The 25,793-nt window shown below is 44.1% G+C and overlaps 1 protein-coding gene across 1 annotated transcript in view; it reads left to right on the top strand.

Moving 5' to 3' along the window:
* ADCY10 (adenylate cyclase 10) overlaps window positions 1–25,793 on the top strand; it is a 1,140,628-nt gene that overhangs the window by 520,708 nt on the left and 594,127 nt on the right. Inside the window, exons 9-10 of the mRNA XM_069614009.1 lie at window positions 7,861–7,978; window positions 24,060–24,255. Coding sequence (XP_069470110.1) covers window positions 7,861–7,978; window positions 24,060–24,255 — 314 coding nt within the window. The remainder of the gene's footprint in view (window positions 1–7,860; window positions 7,979–24,059; window positions 24,256–25,793) is intronic.

Genomic DNA, 25,793 nt, shown 5'->3' with positions numbered 1-25,793 from the left:
TTGGCTGCAGCCTTGTTCAAGTTATACATTGCCGACGTCCGATTTGCCTTAGCAACTGTGAAATGTTTTCCACCAAAAGTCAATGGGCAACACATAAGCTATGCAATTTACGCAGACAACCTGGTATTGTTTGATCGGACCCAGATAGGACTACAGCGGATACTTGCGAAAGTAGATAGCTACATGGCTGAAAACGATTTGTCAATAAACGTGAAAAAAACTAAAATTATGAAGTTTGGGCCTACAATAGGCCCCATAAACAAAAACTTCAAGTGGCAAGTATACAAAGATCAGATTGAGGAAGTCACTGAAATCCGTTATTTGGGAATAATAGTGAATACCTCAATACGTGAATGGTGTTGGGTAGAAGACATATACCGCAGAACTCACACTCTTTCTCTACAAGGAGCAAGAATCCAGACACTCTATGGAAAATTCTCTTTAACACCAATACGAACGTTTTACGTGTAGAAAGTTATTCCTGCAATTGCATTCGAGGTAGAAGCTGGATGGAACATTGACCAAAAGATATGGTCACAATTGGAAGGTCTTTTCCGGCGGCGAGTACTGAGACTGCCTAAACATTTATCTATGACAATATTACGTCATGAGTTAGCCTTGGAGAGCTTATATGGAACAGTGATATGGAAGTCTATGTCTCTATTAAGAAAGATGGTGATCTCCAACCCTGAACCTGCGTATCTAATATTAGCATCCAGAGGAGATCATCCACATAAAGTTTTACTATTGGAATGGTCAGAAAAGGTGAAAGCAACCATGCAATCTGCCAACATTCCGATGGATTGCAAGAAAGAAACTAAAAGAGTGGCTTTGGATTGAAAATCTTGACAACTACGGCAATCTCCCGACAGCTTTAGACTTGGGGACAACGATGAACAAAGTTGACAATATGCCAAAATACCTTTTACAATTTCCCTCAAGATACGACAGAGACAGTTTTCTTCGTCTGAGAACCAATGGGTATAAATAAAAGAAAATTATGGCGATGCGTCACTTGGGTAATGTAACGGAAGACACTTGCAGACACTGTTCAGTATACCCAGAGACAACAAAACATCTAGTAACCGAATGTTTAGCACTTATGGACACAAGAATTGTACATCTGAGCAAGTTACAGGCCAAAACCGACACGTTGGAGGACTTTTGGACCTGCATTCTGGGCGGAAGCTCGGTTCACTTAACTTGCTCGGTCATAAACTTCCTAGACAAAGTCACAAATTGAAGAAACAAAGATACACCAAAGGCAGCAGAAGACGACGTTAGTGGAAGTAATGATAAAAAGTTGTAATAAAAGTTTGAAATAAACTAGATGTTACAATAATAAAAAAATAAAAAAAATAGGCATAACTGTAGCTGTCTTCTCTTGTCTCTTTCACCCTTGGTTAAAGGGGGTCGTACTCCTCCAATCTGCATAGGTTCTGTGGTATTTTCTGATGGACGTTGAACATTATCTTTTGAACGTACGTACATGACACGATTTTTGAGTCTACTTCGGTCTGTTCTTCGATCCTGTAATCTGTGGTCCAACTGAACTAACAGGTTGATAAACTCTGCACAGTCTTTAGGTGGGTCTACCACTTGAGCAAGGACATCCTTCAGTTCTCCTCGTAGGCCCCGATGAAACAACATGGTTCTTTTATCTTCTGGCCACCCTGCTTCTACAACCAGTCTATTAAAGGTGGCAATATAAGTCAGCAATTCCTGATTCCCTTGGCGGAGGGACAGGAGTTCATTATCAAGAGCTTGTCCATGCAAGTGTCGAGCAAATAACTTTTCCATCGCCTGTTGAAAACCCCTCAAGTTCTGCAGTAATGGGTTATCCTGGCTCACTAAAGGTACCGACAAGTCTGCGGCACTTCCACTCAAATATGATAACACAAAGGCCACCCTCGTCTGGTCGTTTGGGAAAGCCCCAGGCCTACAAAGAAAATGGAGGTGGCACTGGTTCATGAATGTTGCGCACCGTCTGGGGTCTCCATTAAACCGTTCTGGTGGTGCCAGGGGTACCGCTCCCGGCAGCGTTATCTGTACTGGATTGACTGATGTTGGTGTTGCGACGGATGGGGCGAATCCGGGCAATGGAGCCTGCCCCGCCTGTGTTTGTAGTAGCTGTTTGCTTAGTTCATCAGTACGGTCTTTTGTGACTATTAACACTCGTTTTAAGGTATTGGTTTCCTGCCGGGCTGCGTGTACCTCGGCGCGTAATTGTCCCAAAAGCTGGGCTAACTGATCAGTTTCAGATGTCTCCATGACGCCCGGGTGGATAAGGTTTAAAGGCTTTGTGTTCTGTTACACTCACCTGATATCCCCGGGGGCGTCTGGAAGGCTCTGAGATCTGAAACCCTGGATGCATAGTTGCCCAGTGCTGAATAATTAATCTGCAATTACAGAAGGGAGGATTTGTGATAACTGTCTCTAATGGGTGAATCTCCCACCTCCCTCTAACCGATTCCCTTCCCACTGGGTTCTTTCCTCACCTTAGTTATTTGTAGGGTGAGCTATCCGTCCTGCGTTTCTTGTGCAGGGGCGCTTGACGTTTTTTGGCGAGCTGCCCGAGTTGCTTCACTGCTGCAGTACGCCTTCCTTGGGCCCATGCCTGCTGTGACCCCGAATCTGCTGGTAGGCAGGTAGGTTTGTTAATTGTAAGTCTTTTTTCTGTTTATGGTGGGAATTCGATGTCTTTATCTCCTTCTATTCAGGTGTGAAGGTCTTGATGCTGGTGTGCCGGATGGAGAGGCACGTTTTCTAGGTAAGAGAAAGCGCGAAGCGCAGCGCCTTTATTGTCTTTTAAAGGTAACCTGTGTTTTCTTCTTCTTTTCCTCACAGGCCACTTTGGTGCTGCGAGTGGATGAAAGCGCGATGAAAAACAGGCCCCCGGAATCCGTAAAGGCAAGTACAGTGCTGTGCGGTTTTTTAATATTGAAAGCGACCTAAATATGTCTCTTTTCCTTTGCAGATGTTGCTGTGGTGCTCCGGATTGAAGCGTGACGTAGTGCGATGGAATTCAGGTAAGAATGATGGAATTCGATGTTTTGGAAGCGCGCGTTCTAATATTGTTTTTCCCTTTCTCGTTATTGCAGGTCGCAATGTTCGAACAGCAGCTGTGGTAGCGGTACGCCGGGAGTCCTTAAGGTAGTACTCACAGGTGAGTGATGTTTCTTCTTCTCTCGGTTTCCACAGATTGCAGCCCAGTTGAGATGCTGAGTGCTGGATGGTATTTTCTCAGGTAAAACAGAATAATCTTGTTCTTGTTCTTGCAGGATTACAAGAAGATGCTGAAGACCAGGAGCTGGACACAGTGAGTGTCACGCTGCGGGTTGCAGAATAACACGAAGTGTGTTCTGCAGTCAGGGTGTGGTTTTTATAGCCCAGGTAAAGTAGTACCAGGGAAAGTAGTTCCAGGTCTGCCACACCCAAAACACTAGACCGCATGGCTTGGTTCTTAGAATAGACTGTGTGGGTGCTTCCATGTTGGATTTAAAGGCCCATATATATTAATGGGACCTAGTTTGAACAGCCCTTCCTTCCTATACATGTGCCTGGTGCCAAAGGCGCCAGGACTGGCTCCAGGAGCCCTTTTGCAGTGGTTTTAAGGCCCTCAGGGTTCTGGTGGGAGCCTACTTGTGGCACAACTTGTGCCCCCTCACAGTGGTGATGACATAAAGTGCCCAACACTACTTGTAGGTCATATAGTTTGCAAATGATAACTAATATAAGAAAAAGTATCACAGCAAGGGTTACAAAATGATTGCTATTTGACTCAGCGTTTAACCGACTTGAAACAAGAGATCCATCCAGGTGAGGATTAGCTTCTCCTGTTCCTTAGTCTGGGGGGGACGAGTCTTAGGTAAGATTTCCACGAGCTGGTACATCTTGCTTTCCTGGTTCAACTCCAGAACTTTTTGCTTTTCTAGTGGTATATTTTTCATTAATACCTCAGTGAGTGGGGACCTTTTTCCACACTCACCTAATCTTTAACTCTTTTTATGGGTGTCATTTTTAAGACTCTCCATAGTGTCTTTTTAAAGTTATCATGTTTAACAACTTATTGCCAATAAGTGCCTGTTTTTGCTGGGTTGCCCTAGGGGCTCCCCATTTAACTTTCTTATGCTATCCTTCAGTGAACTACGGTTCCCTAGGGTAGAAAGGATCTTTGGATCCGTTTTGCATTTTGTTAGGTGAAACCAGCACATCCCACCTTATGTGGAGTGCTGGGGAGATACAATGTATCCCCTTTCACATTAAAACAGTTCTGTTACATTGACAAATTTACCTTTAATGGCTGGTGGCAGTGATACCTTTTATTAATTTGGTGCACCTTTTCCGCGGGCTGTGATCACAGCTGCAGTAAAGGCACCTATGGGTGCTCATTTTACCAAAATGGCCCTGTCTTCTTTTTCTGCCATTTTAGTGTTTCTTGTTGTTTCTTGTTCCTTCCCCTGACATTCAGGGCGGGAAATACCTTTGTGTGAGTTTTGCCTTCGGCGGGAGTCCCCTGGACACCCCGCCCAGGCTGCAGTCAGTCTATAAGCACAGGAAGTGGGGGAGGAGTCCAAAACTCCCCCCCCTTTGTCTTACGCTTTGCTTCAACTGGGACAAATCCCAGTGGGGGACTGGCTGTCCTGATTGGACAACCAGATGCCCCTTTCTTGTAAAATGCGGGGAGAGAATGCAGAGGTTGTGCTGTAGTTCCTGATAAATACTGGAAACCTGGAAGCTGAAATCATGTCGACCACTGGAACTTAAACCGATGAGGATGATGAAGGGAAAGCGGTGGAGACGATTTCCAGCGACCGGAGAGTGTGCTGTGTAACCCGTGCCTGCTGCAGCCCTTCCTTCCAATCGAGCTGGGGACTCTGGAAATGATGACCCAAACCCAGAGCCTGGTGAGACCCACTGGACTCAAGAAGACATGCATTTTGAGCCATCCCACAGGTTGCTGCAACCTTGCGTTCTTGCAATACCCCAACACCCTGGGACCTCCTGCCACTGTGCGGTGCACAGTCTTCCAAATTCCGAATCTCGCTGAAACTTTGTGGGCATCTTGGTGTATCTCCAGAGTAAACGAATCGAGTGCAAAAAGTCCCCTCACAACAGTGCTGGACCTTTAAAACAACTAGAATTCAACCGCGATTTTCTGTCTTCTTCTGTGCTCCTTGAAAAGGCGCCAAATCCTCAGGACCGCATTCAGCCACGAGAGAAATCTTGCCTAGAGCCTTCTTCATCGATCCCTGCTGCAAAGTCCCTTCTGAAGTCTTGTGTTCAGTCTCCAGAACTAGGAATCCACTGACCGGGTATTTGGCTGCAGTCCCTGAAGTTCTCCTGCTGCAATCTCTTCTTCATTGCTGAGGTACTGTGTTGGCTTGGGTATATACTTACCTTAAGCCTTTTGGGATTTCTGTGTAGTCCTCGGGTGTTTTCTGTGATTGGGAGGTCCCTCGTCCAGTTCACCCAGTCCCACTGCTAGAATCCTGCTCGGGTGTCTTCTGTGAAGCCCCTGGACCCTCTTCTAACTCTAAAGTAAAGTACTCGCCTGTTTGCCAGTTTTCCTAAGAAAATTCTGACTTTTGCTACTAAAGAACTTCTTCTAACACTGCCTGTTGGTCACTAGTCCTAGTGACCCCCCTTCTGCCACTGAGAACACTCATGCTCCAAGAATAAGGGAAAGACTTTGAAGGGATTGGGACTTCTGCCTAGAAAAGAAATCAAGTGTTTTACTTACTTGTAAAGAGTTGGTTGGTAACTGTAATTCTAAGAGTGAACAGTTACAAAAGTTCTTACTGATCTTGAATGCGTGATGCACTATTCTTAAAAGTATGGTTAACATCTTTTCTTCCTCAGCCGCTGTTTTGCCAGTCTAATAGAAAGTAGATGTGAAGGTATTTTACTCTCCTGTGATTAGGTTGTGCCTCTTTACAAAAGTAATGTGTTGGTTTCACCAGATTATCCCTGTAGGGTAAATTGTATGAGTGTCCTCCAACTGTTGGTATCACCAGGTTAGTTCTGTTATGATAACTGTATAAGTGTCCCCCAAATGGGTCTTGCTTCCTCTGACTTGCTGCTAGCCTTTCCTTAATAAGTCTACATTAGGTTGTTGCCTACCTAGAATAACTATTCAGTAAAGTGTGACATTGGGTTTTACTTTCCCCTTCATTGTGAAGCTAAAGTATGTGGGTTTTACTTACCTTGTGTTAGCTGTGTGCCATCCAAAATAAGTTACCAGAGTTATTGCTTACCTCAATCTGGGGTCCCCTGATTCCAAAAGCATCTGTAATGGTATATTACATCCTTAGGTTTTACTCACCTGGTATAACTGTGTGTTATGACGAAAGTAGTTATAGGTTTTTATTTCACCTAGGATAAGTGTTTCACTATTCACCAAAGGTATATTGTCCAGTTGACTGTTTATGTGATTTCTTCCAAGAGTCACTGTGCAAATTGAAGGGCCTACTGCCCTTCTATTACTGAATGTAATCTGAAAGTAACCATTGGTCTTTTACTCCCAAAGAATAGGCTTGACCTATACTACATGTGTATAACAAGGTTTTGACTTCCCTAGAACTACTTCCAAATAAGGTCTATAGTTGGGTCTGTGGATTTCAAGTATAGTGTTGTGTTTTATATTGTGATTTTATATAATGTGTTAGTACTTACTTTACCCCTATATGTATCTGGGCCTACCTGTATTTAAATAAATCCTTTATTTTTACAATACATAGTGTTTCAGTGTTTCTTTGGATCCTTTGTATTACAATTTCACTTGTACTGTATCTACTGCTCTCTCTTCCTCCTAAAATAAGCCTGGCTGCTCTGCCTACGCTGCCATGTACTCAGGTGGTACAGTCTTATACTAAGAGTGGATTCTTGTACTGCCTCAGTTGAATGGTTTTGAAGAAGTGAGTAGCACTTCAGAAAAACTGTCCTAACACACTCAAGGTGTCAAAAGTTTTTCCTTAGGAAATGTATTAAAAAATAAGTAACCGGGGATTCCCAGCCTGAAGACAGGGAATATTCACAGCATGTGAATCTATGAAAGCCAACGCTGGTGTTCTTGGTGTTCACATTTGTCCCCCTTAAGGTATACTAATGTTCCCTTTGCCAAACACTGGGTAGAGACACATTAGCTGTTTGACAAGTGCATTGATATCAGACTTAGGTGGTACAAATTCTAAGGAGCTATGGCACAGAACACCCTCCCTTTTTTGGAAACCTTACAACAAAAAACACCCAAACCAAAGGAGGAGAAAACGCATCTGTGTTGATGACTTTCTGTTTGACTAAGTTTCATGGTTGAGAGCATCCATAGAATCATTGCTATCCGATGTGGGCTGCGAGAACCAATATACCTGGTATTGGAAGTCAATGTGCCTATTTTCATGTGTTGCAGACAATGTATTACTCAAGCAACATTTACTAAGCAACTCATACATTCTTTATCAAAAAAAGGGTTTTCAGAAAATTGTCAATTTGAACACTTCATCAAGATGTCCAATTCAACATTATGGCATACATTTGCCTTATGATACAGCAGGGCCCTTCCAACCGTTAAGGTCACTTGCTCCCCTGCTAGATGTGATATTTCCTGTACCCATTTGATATATCCTGCTCACCTTCATGAGTTCATTACAAGTGTTGACAAGATTCTAATAATTAGCTTCACAGACAGTGTTTTGTAGGCAGACCTAAAAAACTTGACCAAGAGGTACCTGCCACCTCTACTGGAGAACCTCTGTTACAGGTAAAGTATTATTTCCTTCTCCTTTAGAAAACAAGATTAAGAGAGGATGTGACATAACATTTATGATGTGAGGGTTAAACATGTTATTTATCTTTTGAAAGGGTTTGCCTACAAATCGTTTGAAGACTGCTTGGACTTTGTGGACAAAAACCATACAAACTCGGTCCTGGTGGCAGAAAATCGTCTTATGTTGAGTCTTGTGTCTTCACTGGCTCTATGGTAAGATACGGTTCAGTATTTTCCATCAACATTTTTAATATATGTTGAGATGCAACGCATGTGTCTTTGTGGTTCGCCTCCCACACGTATATTTATTTTTACCAATTGCAAATATGCCTAAAAATAAATAACTGCACCTTCAGGCTATGAACAGTAAGGATGTCAAATTAACTATCGTACTCGGCCTGATGATATTTCAGATAGTGCAAGAGCTAGGACATAGATAAGGAAGGGAGGGGGGAGTGGGAAGGAAATGGAAACAGGCAGGCGACTACCGTACTAGGCCTGACGACATTTCTGGTAGAGCTGGAGAAAAACAAAAGGTGAGGGAGTGGGGTGCAGAAAGGGAGGGGAGGAACAAAACAAGCGACTATCGTACTATGCCTGACGACATTTCAGATAGTGCTGGGGGGTGGTGGCAGAGGAAAAAAACAAGTAAGGTGAGGGGGGAGGAGACAGACGAGGTTGCTATCATACGAGGTGCAGGGACAATTGTGATAGAGTAAATGCACAGAAGAAAATAAGGGGAGGAGTGGAGTTGATAGGAAAAGGGATAAGGGGAGAGGAGGAGAGAACAGAGAGTAAGCAGTCAAAAAGAGTGGAGAAACAAGAGGGGAGAGCGAATACAATTGCAGAAGTCAGTAGTAACACACAATGTTGCAAGCCAGGATATAAGATGAAGATGGGAACAGCATGATTAAGGGCCATCAGGAGTACAAGATGCAAAGGAAGTCCAGCATGAGAGTTCAGAAAGGGTGACGCACCGTGAATCAATGAAGTCCATAAAAATCAAATCCAGCATTGGCCACAAGACAATGATGGTGAAACCAGAATGTATCAGGGCAAACTCCTGCAGAAGTAGGCTGGAGGGGGGTGTGCGAGAAGCGGAGGGCACACAGGAACATAAAAGGGAGACCAGAGGGGGCGTGGATGGCCTGTGGGGACAGAGGGAGTAAACACATGTTGGTGAATGCTTACCTGCTGTCTGAGCAGGGTTTCGGCCCCTGGGTCCTTCTGGTCCAAACAGGTCCAAACAGGAATTGGCCTTTTCTTCATCTGCCCTTCATTTTGGACGCCCAGGCAAGTATCGCCTTTGATCTAAGAGTTAAGAGCAGGTAGGAAGAGGCAGGGCTAAGAAGTTGGGTGGTGCTTAGGCCAGGTGACCAGGATCCACTTGCACCTGCTCCCCATCTGCAAAGGAAAAGAGGCTGGGCGGCTCCTTAAGTGGAGAAAAAGAGCGGTAACCAGGAAGGCACCAGGTGGACGGGGCTTGCTAAGTGGGGAAAAAGAGCGGCAGCCAGGAAGGCACCAGGTGGGCGGGGCTTAGTCCAGGTGACCAGGATCCACTTGCACCTGGTCCCATCTGCATATCATATGCACAGCATTGGTAGTGTAGAGGATTAGACAAGTGACTTAGAACAATGAGAGCAGCTTTGGGTGATGGGTTAGAAATTCATCCATTTTTTTGTGAGCTGTTATGGCCTACAATTGAAACAATTTAATAAATAATATGAATAGTTATACAAAATATCAGATGACCAAGGAACGAAGACAGACTATGAAGATAAAGGGAGGTGCCATGAGTGCTGAATTTGAATCTTTGAGCGCTGCTCTGTTTCTTTCTATCGGTTTTTATATGCAAAGTAACCACCTATCAAGTTATGTCAATTGACTGTGAAAAGGCCTCTAGTGTAAGGAAGGAGGGGAGCTCAACGGGAGCAGTGGCATTTGCTGAGGGTGATGTAAAGCAATGATTATCCAATATGAACATGCAACAACAGCATACTGCCGTAGAGTCCCCTTGAGGGTATGGATTAACACCTTGTAGGCCTGAGTTTGCCCAATCCCCTACAAACTTTTGTCGCGGAGGAGTAATCAGACTGGATATTCATTAAATATCGAGTTAGGCCTCAGCCAGCTCCCCAAGATGACTGAAGCCCTGTCTAGTTTTTATACGCAGAAATAAACAGCATTCACTGTAATGGAGAACGATTTGTATATCTGGTAAAATACTGAAAACTGGTGGTGATGATCAAACCCACAGCTCGTTGGCTTCTCGCTTCCCAGTCAAGGGTCTACAAGAGTACTGGTAATGATGCATGGCTGAATGCTCAAGTGCCTGAGTCTTACTCATGTTAGTGTATTTTACTGAGGCCACCAACGCTGCTGTTGAACACTTGCCCGATTTGAAATGTAAATGCATGTGGCAGAGGGAGTCAGGGGGAATGGGTAGGGCAGTAGGTGCAGAGAGAGAGGAAAGTTCCAGGAGTTACATGGACCATAAAATCAAGTCACCATCTTCTGAAAGAGTAAGTGCAGAAAATAAAATGTGTGTACGGTGCACTGGCTTAACCGACTACTGTGAAATTGTGCTTTCAGATCTCTTCCTAAAAATCAACATTGGATAAGCGAGCACAGGTTGATCAAAAGGTATAAAAAAAAAAAGAAAATATATATGAATTTCAAATAATGATGATTCTCTTCTCCAGTACATGTCACCTACAGTGGTGTACCGAGCAGGGAGGGCAACTTGCCCCCACAGTCGATGACTGGGACAATTGGCAGTAGAACCTGCTGGCAGGAATGAGAATGCTGAGCACGGCGTTCCTGCTAGGCACCCTCATTGTACCAGCACAGAGCATTACAATGGGAGTCATTGGACATTGATGGGAATGAGGGAGGACTATTAGCAGGGACTTTTGTTCCTTAATACATGTGAATGGAGATGATCAGAAGTGAGAAGGGTGCATAATGCTGCATGCTTTATTAAATAATGACTATGGCTTTAAAACCTGTGGGGGGTGTTAGGCTCACATTAATCTGCATGATGCTACTGTGAGTTTGCATGCAGGATGGGGAGAATACAACTAAAGCCATACTCTTATTGCTCAACATATTTCTATGATGATGTATATAGTGTATAGTTAGTTTATTATGAAAGGCTAATTCATTATGAAATGTGGCTTGCTTTCAAGGCATTGCTATAAATAAAGTATTATTTAAGCACATGAAATTCAAATCAAAATCTTAATAAATATCTATATCAGCTTAACCTGGGCAGATGTGTTCAGTTGCTTATATTGTCCACATCCCGGTTTAACCAAAGTATGTGATCCTGGAAAAATCATTTAACACACTGTGGCCCTCATTACGACCCAGGGGGTAAGTTACCGCCTGGGTCGTCCCCTTACCACCATGGCGTAAACTATGTTTACGCCATGGTGGTTGGCGGATTTACCGCCCCATTCCAAGGTGAGTGGGGCGGTAAATCCCCATTTCCCATTTTACCCTTCCCCATTCCCATTTTCGCCCCATAGGGCATAATGGGAATGGGGAAAGGCGATAATTATGGCACCGTAAATTACGGTGCCGTAATTATAGCCAAGGTCCCTTTGCGGCATGGATTTTAACGGCTGCAAAAAAGCTGCCGTTAAAAGCCATCCCGCAAAGGGAACCTTGTAATCAGGCGTTAAGGGTCGGCGCCGTTTACGGCGCCGTAAACCCCTTAACGGCTGAGTCAGAATGAGGGCCTGTGTCTCATATTCAGCTCTCTAATTGATTCACTTCATAGCTTATGTTAATATAACATGATGTTATAACCAAAAAATGCTAATGACTATAGAGTTGGTCCATATATAATAATAGTGCAATTTAGGTATGTTGCACCCTAAATTATTTGTCACTTGACTTACTTATGACACCTTATTCTAAAGTCACTTCCATGGTGTCTCCAAGTATCAAAGACTGACAATGCTCCTTGCAATGTCCCTTTCTGTGAAATCATTTCTGTTGGTGCAATCCAAATGCAAAATAGGAGATTTGCATATATTTTGCCTCACAGAACAGGGACAGAGCTCTAATAGATGAGTTTTCTGCATCTGTAATGGTCTTGCATTTTTCTTTCTTCTTATGTTGTAACGGTTTATTGAAAGGCCACCCTCAACACAGGGAGTTCCTTCCCTCCCCACTCAAGGCGTCACGCAACAAACTGTTTAATTGATTCTTTTCCTCAGCCCTACTTCAGACACCATGCCCTTTGGATCCCTCCCTCTGAGCTACCAAGGAGGTATGAACCAGGCTGGTTGGATTTATTTAAATTGAAAGTAATAGAAATCACATTGAACTACACACGCCACCTTCTTTGTGGCTCACCATTACCTTATTGTTACTCAAATCAATTACACAAACTAGTTAAAAAAACACAAATCACAATTCTTTATTTTCTACAAATCTAACTTCAAGATATAATTAAACTGATTAATAACCAAAACAATTATAAATGTAGTGCTGTGCAATTTTGATTTTCCTGCAGGCTTAAAAGGCTAGCAGTAGGGTTTCAAGATTGGCACAAATGCATATAGCAATTATGATTTCACCCACACCTTTCATTTAAAATAAACACCGGGTGATTTAGCAGTTTGTGGGGGAAGTCGGACAAAACAATTGGAATGATTTGCGGAATTTGAGATTTCAGAACCCCTCAGAACCCCTCTGCTCAAAGGCCTGCATTGGGGAAGCTGGATGGTAAAAATTGGGATGATTTGAGAATTTGGATTTTCAGCTCCCCTTCTCCCACTTAAAGGGGAAGTTGCACAAAAAGATTGGACTGATTTAAGAACAGAGACACCCCTCTTCCTTAAAGAAGTTGGGGTCAAGAGGACAAAGAGGATTGCCCCATATAGGCTATAGTTTTTCAGTGCACACTGGGAAGTGAGCTTTGTTCATTTTCGAATTTTAACAAAAATCACCCTGTAGTGTTCCACCATATGGAGAATGAATTAAATTAACCTTTTTAGTCAAGTAGGGTAAGGATCTACACGGTTTTGCCCCCACCCCCTATAAATGGAAAGGATTTAAGGCAAGCAGACTCCCCCACCTTTTGGTTTCCCTGGGCTCAGTTCTACTTACATAGAAAGCCTCTGTTTAAAGTTCAGGAAAGCCAGCTTCATTTCAAGACACTCTGGAAAGATAGGACATGGGTCTGGTCACTCCACTCTCAACGATGGCCTCCCACTCTCCACCATAGTCAGATACTAGGCCTTCCTAGAAATAACCAGCTTGACCCAGATGCACTCTCCACAATCTTTTCTGGTGTTTCCTTGCAGCTGTCAGATGGTAAGTTGCAGCAGCACTCTTTTGGTGGTAAATTTCAGCAGCTCTCTGCCTTCCTCCTAGTGCAGTCCCCTTTATATAGCAGTGATGACACCACCAATTTTACAATCTTGGGGGAGTAGTACCCTGCAAGAGGTCACACAAATAGGATTGGACAGTTACCCATCTCTCTCGTCCCTATCCCGTCCTCCCAGTAAGGATGGGTTTAGGGGTCTGGAGCAGACATATGGTAGCTTAATTTATAAGCCCCATTTGTTCTCAAGTCAAATGTTTGCAAACATCCCGTTATATGGCAAAATTTCTTAATTTTACTAATAACTGTCATAATATATATTTTCCTTTTCAGTTATTCACAGGGAATGTGACGTCAGCCAGGTCCGCACCACGTTGCACGGCCGTTTGTCAATTTTCAGCCCTTTCACAGAAAGCCTAACAGTTATGAACATGTAATTTCCTACCCATATTTCTAATTTTATTCTTCATCAGTTTGCCGACTGTTACATTCGGGACATTTTCAGATAAGCCAGGAACCTAGTTTAACTGGCCATTACAGTTCAGGAATTTTCTATCGCCAAATCGCCTGGAAACTACTTAAAAAATGTTATATAAATGAAGAAAATCCACCTTATGTTTTCTTGGAAAAAGGCCTAATTTACAATAGTCTTTTTAAAGTAATTGTAAATCTTTATGTTCAGCAAATGGGTGATCTGCTTCATCAGCCATCTGTCTCCCTGGGCCAGCCTGTGACCAGATGTTTTTTTAATGAGTCTCTTTGAAGTTGTAGCTCCCTGTCTTCACACCTTTTAGTCATGCTCCAGCCAAGGGGAACTGTCCTGCTATCACTGCCTTCAGAGCCAGCAAGACTGGGCATTACTGGGTTTTACAAACCATTAGCAGGACACACCTTATTGCAGTTGTAATTTAATTAGATGGTGAATGCAACATCTAGACTTGCAGTTGTGGGATTTCTTTGCGAAGTTTGCCCACCCACAAGCCAAAAGGGTTTGCCTTGGGGCGACAGGAACTTTTTCATGGAAACACAGTGGGCTTTTCTTTTCGAATGTTAGTAGGGGTACATTTTTCACATTTAAACAGCAAACACCCATGGCAAGCCGTTTTTGTGTCAGTGTTTAAACATCCTGCTTTACATGTGAAAGGGACATTTGAATCCTTCTTCTTTGTGGATTAAAATGCTGCTTTTCATTTGGTAATGACAGGTAGGCCTTTTCCACATGGCTCTTATATTTTACTGGAAAAACACACATGAAAAGCCTTTTTTGTGTCAGTGTTGAAAAATCCTGCTTTTCAGGTGAAAGGGACATTCATTTTTCATTTTCGACCACAGGCAACGTCGTCTTTGGTGTCAATGTTGAAAAATCCTGCTTTTCAGGTGAAAGGGCCCTTCAGTTTGGGGACTTTGAATGCAGCCCACAATGTGTATGCGTTAAAATGCCATCTGCCACTAATGGTACCAAAATTGTTGAGGGGGTGGGGCGAATTAGGGAAACGTAGCAGTACTTTGTATGTGGCGCACTCCTCCCCCAATCTTGCTATGCTGGATACTCCCCTCGTCACCTACCAGCATTGGTAATCTAGGACAGATTCAACTGAGGACATAATTGAAATATTTTAATCTAGAGGTAGGATGACATTTTCCAGACTCAAACAGTTCCCCCAGACCAACCGTGCCCTTGCCTCAATACGTGTGCTGAATCTTAAATGCTACTGTTTAGTATGTGTTTATTGCTGATAACATGACTTTATGCGGACTGAACCAGTTGACTGCCCAGACTGATAAATGTATTAAAGAAGTGAATCTGTCATGTAGAAGGCAATCTTTTGAAAGACATTTAAAATCTTACGCTCTTACAATTTAATATTAAAAAGTAGTGTGCGGAATCCAAAAATATCTGATGGATGAAATAAACACAATAAAAGGGGAGATGGGTCTTGAATTTACACTCTTGGTTGTTCTCCCTCGCCTTGGGCACACTTTCTAACCTTAATTGCAACAATGCTCTGGGTATGAAAGCCACTGAAATGCATAGATCCATCTTGTGACCTGGATATCAATGTGCAGGCACATCTGTCCATGTTTAGTGACAAAGAGACTCTTATATCAGCAGCGTATCATGGATATTGTTATGTTTTATGCATAAGAACAGTAAAGCATGAGAGGCCCCCATCAAATGAAGGCACAGAGTCATGAAGTGGTGCTTCTACATTCTTTATTAGTCAGGCTGCAACTGCCGGACATTAGGCGGTAACTCTGCCTTCCCATGTCGAGCCGAAGCGCTTGTCATGGACAGAGGCCTGTGTCCACCCTACAGTAAAGGATATAGACAGAGGACACTACATCTCCCCTCCACTTTAAGAATAAACTTCTAACTTTAACCCATTTCTTCTATCCATCTTGTGGGTCTTCGTATTGTTCTTGTGGATGTACTGCGAGTCTCTGGGAAGTGGTCGTCACTCTCACTGTCGCTGCTGTCTGTGTCCACATCGGCGTCCATCAAGTCAGAGCAGCTGTCAGATTCAGCATCAGATGGACCGCTCCCTTCATTTTGCAGTGTTGTTTCACTTTCTAACCGTTTGCAAAACGAGGAATTTCTGGTGACAGTGCCTTGCGGGCTTGCTGCGGTCACCATGGATCCTTTGATGTGGGTGACTGTCATGGGTTGTGTGCTGAAAGCTGGTATCTCTTTTGATCCTTGTTCTTGACGCTTGAGTACTTGGTCTCTGATGCATACTTCTGGCGCTTTTACTCTTTTCCTTGCATCAGCGTATGTTTTAATTTTTTCTTTGCTTTCTTTGTCCTTTTCGCTTGCTTTTAGCTCTTTGTCGGCAGTTGTTTTGTTTGTGCTGGAGTGTGGGATGTTGGTACTAACGATTTTTCTGAAACATGAGTTCTGGCGGACACACTCCCGTGGAGCTATGAGGTGTGTTTTGATTGTCCCGTAATAGATTGCAGACTGCTTGCATGAACAATCCTCTGGTGATGTGACACATTTGCAGGACGTGTTTTAGATTCGCCATGAGGCGTTTTACAGTGCCATTTGCCTGTAGCCATAGCGGGGTGATCTTCCTGTGTTGGAATCCCGAGTGTTCGGTGAGCATTCTGAAATCTTTTCCACTGAACGGTGGACCATTGTCGTACTTTAATACTGTTGGCATGCCATAGTCAGTAAAAGTTTTGTCCAGAGCAGGATTGACAGCATGTAATGCCGTGGAGTGTATCAAATGCACCTCTGGAAACCGTGACATCTCGTCCACGATTACTAACTCTTTTGCCATTGGGAAGGGGTCCAAACATGTCAACAGCCACTTCACTCCATACTTGAGTCGGCATGGCTGTCATTTTTAGAGGTTCTGGGAATGTGTGGGGAGCAATTGCGTTGCATATGGTAAACTTCCCCAAGGTTTCTTCCACTCTATTTATTTATTTTGTCATTTATAGAGCGCACAGAGGCGCTATTTGCTTAAGAATTTGGTTACAGTACGTGCTTATGAATCCACAAGTTATAGTCATTGCATAGAAAGGTAGGAAACCATTTGAGGAAACCACCCTTTTGTTCGCAGTAGTCGTTTGTGAAGACTATTCCCCTGTGTCCGGTGTGAGCAATGTCAATAATTCTGTCCTGTTGAGTGTGTGGAATGGAATCACTATCCGGTCTTCCTTTAATAGCAAGTCTTCTAGGGACAGCGACAGGCACTGCTTCAGAAGATTGAATGTGCGTAGGTGTTTATGTTCCTGTTCTGACAGGGTCAACCCTGTCTGCTTTGCATCGTGCCATCTGCCAGAAGTCACTCTTTCCTTTATCAAGGAGAGGATCCAGTCTTTGTGTAGATTGTGGAGCAGTTCAGGAATGGTGAGTGACTTGGGCAATGCGTTCCCAATGATATAATTCACATATTGATCTGCCTTGCGAGATTGCGATTCATCTTTTGCGCGCAGAGGGTATCTGGACAGGAAATCGGCTGGGTTGTTTTCTTTCCCAGGATGGTTCAGAATTGTGAATAAATATTCTTGAAGGCAGAGTCCCGTGCATTTTTGCCTTTGGTTTTCCATATATGGTCGTGAGGGCCTGGTGGTCTGTGATGATTGTAAAGTTTTGTCCATACAGAAATAAGTGGTAGTGCTCACAGGCCCATACTACTGCTAGACTCTCTTTTTCAGGCTGTGAGTATGCACACTCTGCAGGCGATAGGCTGCGACTGGAGTAGGCTACGTTGCGGCAGGATTCTGGTGAGGGAGAGGCAGGCTTCACTTGTGCTTCACTTGTGCCAAGATTGCCCCAAGGCCAACTGGACTCGCATCAACAGTCACTTCCGTTTCCAGGTTTGGATCGTAGTAGGCCATGCACCAGGCCTATGCAATTCGATGTTTTATTTCCTGAAATGCGTCCTCGAAGTCATTCGATCACACAAATTCTTGTCCCTTTCCTGTAAGTTGTTTTAGAGGAGTGCTGATGGATGCGAAGTCCTGTATGTATCGGGTACAGTAGCTACCCATAACTAGGAAATGACGGATGGCTGAAACAGATTGTGGCGTGGGCGCTTCTACGAGTGTTTGAACTTTTTCCGGGTCAGGTTGGAGTCCTTTTTGCGAGAAAATGTGCCCAAAGAATTTCAGTGTTGACTTGTTCAGTTTGCATTTGTCGATGCCTCTTCCAGTGCCATGCGCATGCACCGTAATGCGTCATCGTGGGATTCCTGAGTGGCACCAAACACTAAAATGTCATCACTATAATTGAGACTCTGTGGCATGCGTTTTATTGCCTGGTGCATATCATTCTGAAAGATGTCTGTGGCCGAGGACACCCTGAAGCTGAGTCGCTTGTTGCGAAATAAACCCACATGGGTGGAGTAAGTGGTTATGTATCGAGATTCGGGATGTAACTCAAGATGATGATAGCCTTTGTTGAGGTCACATTTTGAGAAGACGTTAGCTCCATGAAGCAGGTGCATCATTTGTATTTGTATTTGTATTTGTTTATTTATAACGCGCATCATGTCTGTCATGTCTGTCATTCTCAGTGGCGTATGCCTCTCTCTCTCGATGGCCATGTTGGGTGCCCTCATGTCCACACACACACAGATGCGGATGCTTTTCCTGTTTTCCTTCTTCGGGACTGTGACGATAGGGGATACCCAGGGTGTGGGTCCAGTTGCATGTTCTATGATGTCCTGATCCAGAAGAGCTTGTATTTCATCCTCAACTTGTTTCTGGATGTTCATGGGTGTAATGTTGGGCTACAGGCTTGATGTCACAATTGATGTGCAATTTGACTTGTTTTCCTCTGAGGCGGCCAAGTCCTTTGAATAAGGCTGGGAAGAGTTTTTGCATCATATCTTTTTGGCTCGTGGTGTATGCTGTCATTATTTGGTACATGATGTGTACAAGGCCCATGTATATAGCACACTTGATGCTGAGGATGCTGCCACATGGTCTCTCTCTGTATTCTACGATTTTACTGACTTTAAAAGTCCGACCCCACCAAAAGATCTAAAACAAACACCACGAAAAGTTCGGACTACCAAAAGTCCGAAATTTTTGTGGTGTGTGTTTAGGTGTTTCGGTGGGGTCGGACTTGGGGCTGGGGGTTGTCCCCCACAACACCGCGCTCACTACAGTGAGCGGGGGTTGCGGGAGACAAACTCCCAACCCCCCGCCAAATGAAGAAAAAAACCCTAAAAATAAAAATGCTATATAGTATAGTGAGCGGGGTGTGGCGGGAGACAGCCCCGCAGCACACTCGAGAAAGAAAAATGAAAAAAAAATAAACGGGGACTGTGGGGGTGTCCCCCGCAACACCCCGCTCACTATACTTTTTTTCTTTTTAAACAATTTTATTAGTTTTACAAACAAACAATGCAAACCAAACATGCAGTGCATATATCAACAGATCAATTGCACATTACTTAGTTCTGAGCACTGCTTCCCTTATCCCACCCACCCCATTCCGAGCCTATTACTGCCCCCTTTCTGTTCTTGCATCTTGTGGTGGGATCTCCCCTTCCATGGGTTCTGTCGGGGTCTTGTATTGACCCAAACAACTCCGCTATTAATGCTTTCCAGGCCATCAGAGTCTCTGTCTCCTCCTCCCCCTGCACTGCTCGCTTCTTGCCATACCATGGTTTCCCCGCTCACTATACTTTACAGTATAGTGAGCGGGGGTTGCGGGGGAAACCCCTGCAGCTTCCAAAAAAAAGAAAAAGAAAAGGACCCTGCGGTGCCGGTTCCCGATCACGGAAGTGAAAGGTAACTGGCGCTGAAGGGACACAGCGTGAGGGAAAGGTAAGTAGGGTGTGTGTATGTTCGGGGTGTGTTAAGGGTGTGGGTGGGAGTGTGTCGTGGGTGGGTTTGTAGGGGTTGTAAATGCATGTTCTCATGGGAAATGTGAGAACCTTTTGTGGTTCGCACATTTCTCATGCAAACATTTCCATCACGAACTTTACCGCGACGGAAAAATCACACAGGCCTGTCTCTCTCCTTCTATTATGCATATTAATATTTTGGCTGTTTTTTCCTTGTACGCACAGGTGGCCTTGAACATGCCATTACATTTTAAAGACATGTCTGCTCCATATGGATATGGATAAATGTCAATATCAGCTGGTTGGAGCGTTTTCTTATATTTGAGTACTTGGTATGTAACTTTGTTGACTACATTTACGGTTGCCCCGGTGTCAATCAGAAATTCTCAGGGGCTGCCGTTAAGTTGTAGTAATGATGTCGGGCTATATTCTGTCGCTGTACATGTACACAGCCTCGATTGCTGTCGCCGCTGGATGACGAAGAGCCTGATGCATTTCTGTGTCTTGGTAAGACCTCAATGTACCGCACTTTGTGTCTGGTGGATCTCTTTTCTATGGCTTCAGGGGAGCGTCTTCTTCTCGATTCATCTCTCCTGTCCCTTGTCTTTCTGGACCTGCGTAGTGATTCCCTCCTCCTGCTCGGAGATCGTTGATTCCTTCTTGTCGACGATGGTGGTTGTCTGAAGCGGGGGCTGTCCCGTCTTCTGCTTGGGACACCGTAATTTGTAGCTGTCTGGTAGTGTCTGATGATTCGTCGCACGTGTGGCCAACTGCTAGGCATGGCCCTACATGAGGGAAATTGTAGCCACACCTGTAGCATTTCTTTTGTTCTCTGTTGGCATCTCTTTCGGATGCTCGGATCTGACATAATGGCACAGCGGATGCTGTTTGCATGATCTTGATATTTCCTAATGATTCAGTTTGCATGGAGAGAGCCATGTCCGCTCTGTCCAGTTGTAATATTTCCTCAAGTGATCTACTTGTTTGTAGAAGTTTTTTTACAAAATTCTGCCAATTCGCACCCAGCAATTGTTTGTGACTTTAGAGCTTCTTCCGTCTAGTAATGTTCAAAGTCGCAATATTTGACCCTTTTCCTGAGTCTCATGACAAAGTTGTCAAGGGTTTCCCCTCTGTCTTGCGTGTTCGTGTGAAAGATGTGACATTCATAATCCACATTGCGTAGTGGGGCGAAGTAGTTGTTGAGGGCGTCAGTAATGCCTTGAAATGTCGTAGTGGTGCTTTGTGGCATTTCAAGGACGATGCCGCAGACTACTGTGAGTGTAGTAGTATTCCTTTACCCCTGTTGCATTGATGTAAATTTGGAGTTCTTGTAGCCACCGGTTCCACCGTGGTACTTAGCTGCTGGTGTCTGTGATGTCAAAATGTGGAAGCGCCTGTAACAGCAGCGATTTACTCCCCCTTTTCCGTTCTGTCATAAGGCGGGGACACATGGGGTGGAGGTGCTTGTAAGGAGGAGCTGCCGACTGCCTCATCCTCCGACATGTTACACTTTGTTATGCACTATGTGCACTGGGCTGCCGTGATGACAGGAGAAAATTTGAGGTCTTGGAGGCACGTGGAGCAAGTGCCAGAGCAGCTATGGCGGGGGTTGCAGGCATGTGAGAGCTTAGGCCTGTTAACACATGGAAGCATGTGCCTGCGTGGCTGCAGCAGGTGCAAGTAGCCAGTTTTTGTATTGTACGTTCCTAGGTGGGAGCAAGCACATTGGCTGTCCCTCGGGCGCAAGGAATATGCTGCACAGTAAACGTAGTGATGCTAATTTTCATAACGAGAATGCTGACAGAGTGGCTATGTATTTATTTAGTTTTACATTTGTACAGCGCACAAACAGCCCTTGGGCTTCGAGGCACTGTTAATAGTGAAGAGGTTAGTTATGGGGTAATGAAGGTACATGTTAGACATATACATTTATACATTTTGGACAGATAGGATAAATATCTTGCCGGCATTGGTCATAGATTTGCAGGGATGTGGTAGATGGTGTTGACTAGGTGAAGAGTAGCGTTTTAACCGCTTTGCGGAATGCTATATGTGAGTTTTCTGATTGTAGGGTTGGAGGCAGGGCATTCCATTGTAGGGCTGCTAGGTAGGGGAAGCTTGGGCCTCCTGCTCTGACTCTCTTAATTTTAGGCACTGTGAGCATGTTCGTGTAGGATGTTCTGGTCGGTCTTGTGGATGCGGTCAGGTGTATTCTTTGAGAAAGGTAGTGGGGGGCAGTTTGGTGGATACCCTTGTGGGTCAGAGGAAGGGATTTGAAGAGTACTCGCTCTTTAATTGAAAGCCAGTGCGCCTGTCTTCTGGCGGCAGTGATATGTTCCCTTTTGGGAATTTCAATAGCTGCACGAAGTGCAGTGTTTTGGATGACTTGCAGCTTTTTCATGTTCTTAGCTGATGTACCCAGGAACAGAGTATTACAATAGTCGAGTCTTGACCCTGTTGTTAGCTCTTGCTATGGTAATGCAGTTATCCTTAGAGAGGAAGGGTGTGGCTGCGTTTTAGAGCTTGGCGTATTATGCCGTGGCAGAAGCGATGGCCTTGACTTGCCTAGTCATGGATAAGTTAGAGTCCAGGTAGACTCCCAGAGTTTTCACTGAGTCTGAGACTGGGATTATGATGGAGTCAATGGTGAAGTGGCTAAATTGAGAGTCGAGATTCTTAAGTGTTTCGGTAGATCCTATCAGGAGGAGTTCCGTCTTGTCAGAGTTCAAGCAGAGTCTGTTCGCCAGCCATCCATGTCTGAATGGTGATGTAGATGTCATTGAGGGTTCTGGCTATGTGCTCACCGTTGGCCCCAGACGTTTGGGCTGGTAACTGCAGGCACAGGATTTGCTTCATGCACAGTGTGGGTCTTCTGACATGATGGCGGAGCTTTTCCATGTTCTTAGCTGAAGTACCCAGAAAGAGGGTATTACAATAGTAGAGTGTTGACCCTGTTATAGCTCTTGCTATGGTAATGGAGTTATCCTTAGAGAGGAAGGGTCTGGCTGGGTTTAAGAGCTTGGCGTAATGTGCCACGGTGGGGCTGGCGGTGCTTCGGTGTTCGGCGGCGGGACACTGTGGGAGCTCCATTGAAAACACATGTCCTGCAATCCAGCACGCGTTTGTTCTTTTGCGGAAACCTCGTTGTCAGTGTTATGTTTTATGCAGCAGTACAATAAAGCATGATAGGCCCCATCAAATGAAGACACAGAGTCGTGAAGTGGTGCTTCTACCTACTTTATTCGTCAGGCGGCAACTTCCGAACATTAGGCGGTAACCCCGCCTTCCCATGTGGAGCCCAAGCGCTCGTCATGGACAGAGGACTGTGTCCTCCCTGCAGTAAAGGATATAGACAGGACACTACAGTTATTTTGGTGGCAAACTAGTGCTGATATATGCCGTTGAAATTTAAATTTTGGGCAGAAAAGAAGAATCGCTCCATATGTTGTTCTGAGGTACAGTATGTGTAGAGTAAACTGGAAATGCAACTGGACATTTCCTTGCATAAAGGCATAAAGACCCATTGTTCGTAGAATGAGACCCTCCACACCATGTGTTGCTGCTCATGCACTTCTCTCAACCACAGCGCCCCTTGCTATTTTAGTACCCCATTTACAACTCTACCAATGCACCTCAATTCATGCATGCAATACACTGTGGACTTCCAGTAATAAAACCCACAAACAAGCTCTATCACGCCACCTGAATCCTTGCCTGAAGCCTTACTGTATCATAACTCATACATCCTTCACACGGTCCCTAATATTCAAAGAATTGGCCCTATGCATGCACCAGTGGGTACACCTCAATCCTCATCCACAGCACTCCTAACTCTTCGGTACTGGGATACTCACACATCTTGATCAGTGAATCCTTGCCAGACCTGCAAAACCCACGACTGTTCTCTTGGCACTCTAGATTCTGCACACAGCTTCAATGCTCCACAAAATGTTCTATTCCTATCAGCTGCTACATAAACATGCACAACTGTCAGGATGGCAGGGAGGATAGCTCAGGGGCAATGCACTCGCCTTGGAAGCAAAATGACGCGAAGCAATACAGGTCCGATCCCCTGGTTCGTTCTTAGAAACCTCTGGGTATTAAACGTGTTATAAATAACCAATTATAATCAGGGGTGAAATCCTAAAAACAAAAATCGGGGGACTTATTAACATACCAATTGAATGTGGTGTCACCAGAAATTGACATATCGAGGTGCCCTCTGAGAAAAGGGTTCCATGTGTTAATATCGCTGCAAAAATGACGCCATATAAGAATGCTGCCGTTGTTTTGCGGCAATATTACACCATGGAACCTGAGGAGGACACCCCAGCAACCCCCATATATTTTTAAAGGCAGCAGGGAAGACCCCTGCAACTTCCGCTCCCATTTAAACCTAATATTAACCTCATCAATAATATCGCCTGTGCCATTTTCCGACGACTATATATATGGCGATATTATTGGTGGGGATAATATTACGTGATACCGAAAAAAAAGGAGGGGCTCCTGAAAAACATGGGGGGACTCTGTCCACCTGTATGTACCCTCGACTGGGTTGAGCCTTGATTAAAATTATAATTAGGCTGTCTAGTGTATACGGTAAAGGGGATGACAAATCTTATCTACTCTCTACCTTGTTCTTCTGCAGGTTCGCCCGACTTGAGGAATGGGATCTCTTCCGACCAGCATACAAGAAAGCCAAGAAGTTGGTGGGCCACACCAATGCCTCCTACTTTGCAATATTTGGATATGCCAAATTTCTTGAATGCCAAGTCCTACTGCTACGGAAAGTGGTCATAGATAAAATGGGAGACATAGATGACATCAAAGAGACAACAATGCAGGTATGAGAACATTAAATCTTTCATCACACAGAACATAACAGGATCTGTGCGGCCCAGGTCAGCTCTGGTAGAATAGTGTGACTAGATGCTCATAAACAAACAAGTACTGCTTTTACAGTGGCACTTTCTCCCAAGAGCAGGTGGGAGTGGTGCTGACTGTTCACAGCCATATTTGGGAAGGGACAAGTTCTGCTTTTAGAATGGCATCTGATGGCAGGGCTTAGGGCTAGTGTCAAAGTAACAAAGATGTAAAAAGAGAGGAGAGTGGGCACCACAAAGTGTTCGAACTATTCAAAATGTTCAAGTAGGTATAAAGTCAGAAGTAAATGTTCAAAATAATTCATCCAGTTAAATAGGAGCTGGCTGTGACAAGTCTGGAGACACCCGGACTTAAGGTTACAACACAAGCTAGAGACCTAGTAATAGTACTGGGTCACACAACCACTCTCATTTGGGCCCACCTTGGGCATGTAATTATTTCTGGTTCAGGACAATGTATTCAGGTATCCATAGTGTACCATACTTCTTAAAAATAGAGAGATGAGTCTGTTTGGTTTATATCAAAATGATGATTTATCCAAAGTAATTCAAATGTAAAGCTATCACTAATAATTCTTAGTGAGGAAGCTGTTGCCACAATCCATATTTAATAGACTAAATAAGCCAATGCATTTCGGAAAACATTTCCTTCATCAGGGCAAGTCTAGTTATACAAGTAATAAATGTACACATGTATCATAATGCGTACACATCATGGTCAAAATAAAATCAAACACACATTAATGAAAAGAATAATAGAAAAGAAGAACATACCAATCAGTAGATGTTTCATAATGGATAAATATGGAAGACAAAAAAGAAAAGCACAATGAATGGTTTGTAATGTAAGCGAGTGAAACCAAGACGAATCAGGCGTGGTTTTACCTCATAGGTGTGGCCAATGGTGAAAAACAGAACGTCCAACGTTCATGCCCACTTAGCAGTGGGTCGTAGATAACGTTATATGTGTAGGAATGGAGTGAATCCACTCGTTCACAAGGGAACAGATCTGCAGGTCATAAAAAATCTAGTTAGATGCCGTGTCTTTAGAAGCATTAATGTGTAGCAAGGGGAAAGCGTTGTGGTCAGATTCTCACCTAGCAGTACACAGAGCGAACAGATCCTCCTTCGTGCAGCTGCAGGGCAGTGTCTCAGACTGCCGTGTGGAGCCGTTGCCTAGACGACGGCTCTTTAGTTAGGCACGTGATCGCCTCGCATCTGTAAGATGCAGGTGGTCACAAACAACGATGTAAAACCGGCCATGGACCGCATAAATCAACAAAATAGACATTTATGGGACATAACATGTTAATGTCCGATATTGTAATACCAAAATCTAAATAAAATAAAAAAAAACAAAATAATGGACATAGAAGAAATACTGTCACGGGTCGAGTGGCTAACAGGGCGGCCAGAAGTGGTGATATTATGCGCAGACAATAATTAGCAAAAATCAACATAAAACGCAATATACATCAGACAGTTAAGAACAATGAAAG

The sequence above is a fragment of the Ambystoma mexicanum genome, chromosome 9 (genome assembly GCF_040938575.1).
Source record: "Ambystoma mexicanum isolate Mex_15411 chromosome 9, UKY_AmexF1_1, whole genome shotgun sequence".
NCBI classification, from domain to species: Eukaryota; Metazoa; Chordata; class Amphibia; order Caudata; family Ambystomatidae; genus Ambystoma; species Ambystoma mexicanum.
This window is presented reverse-complemented; position numbering and strand designations above follow the sequence as displayed.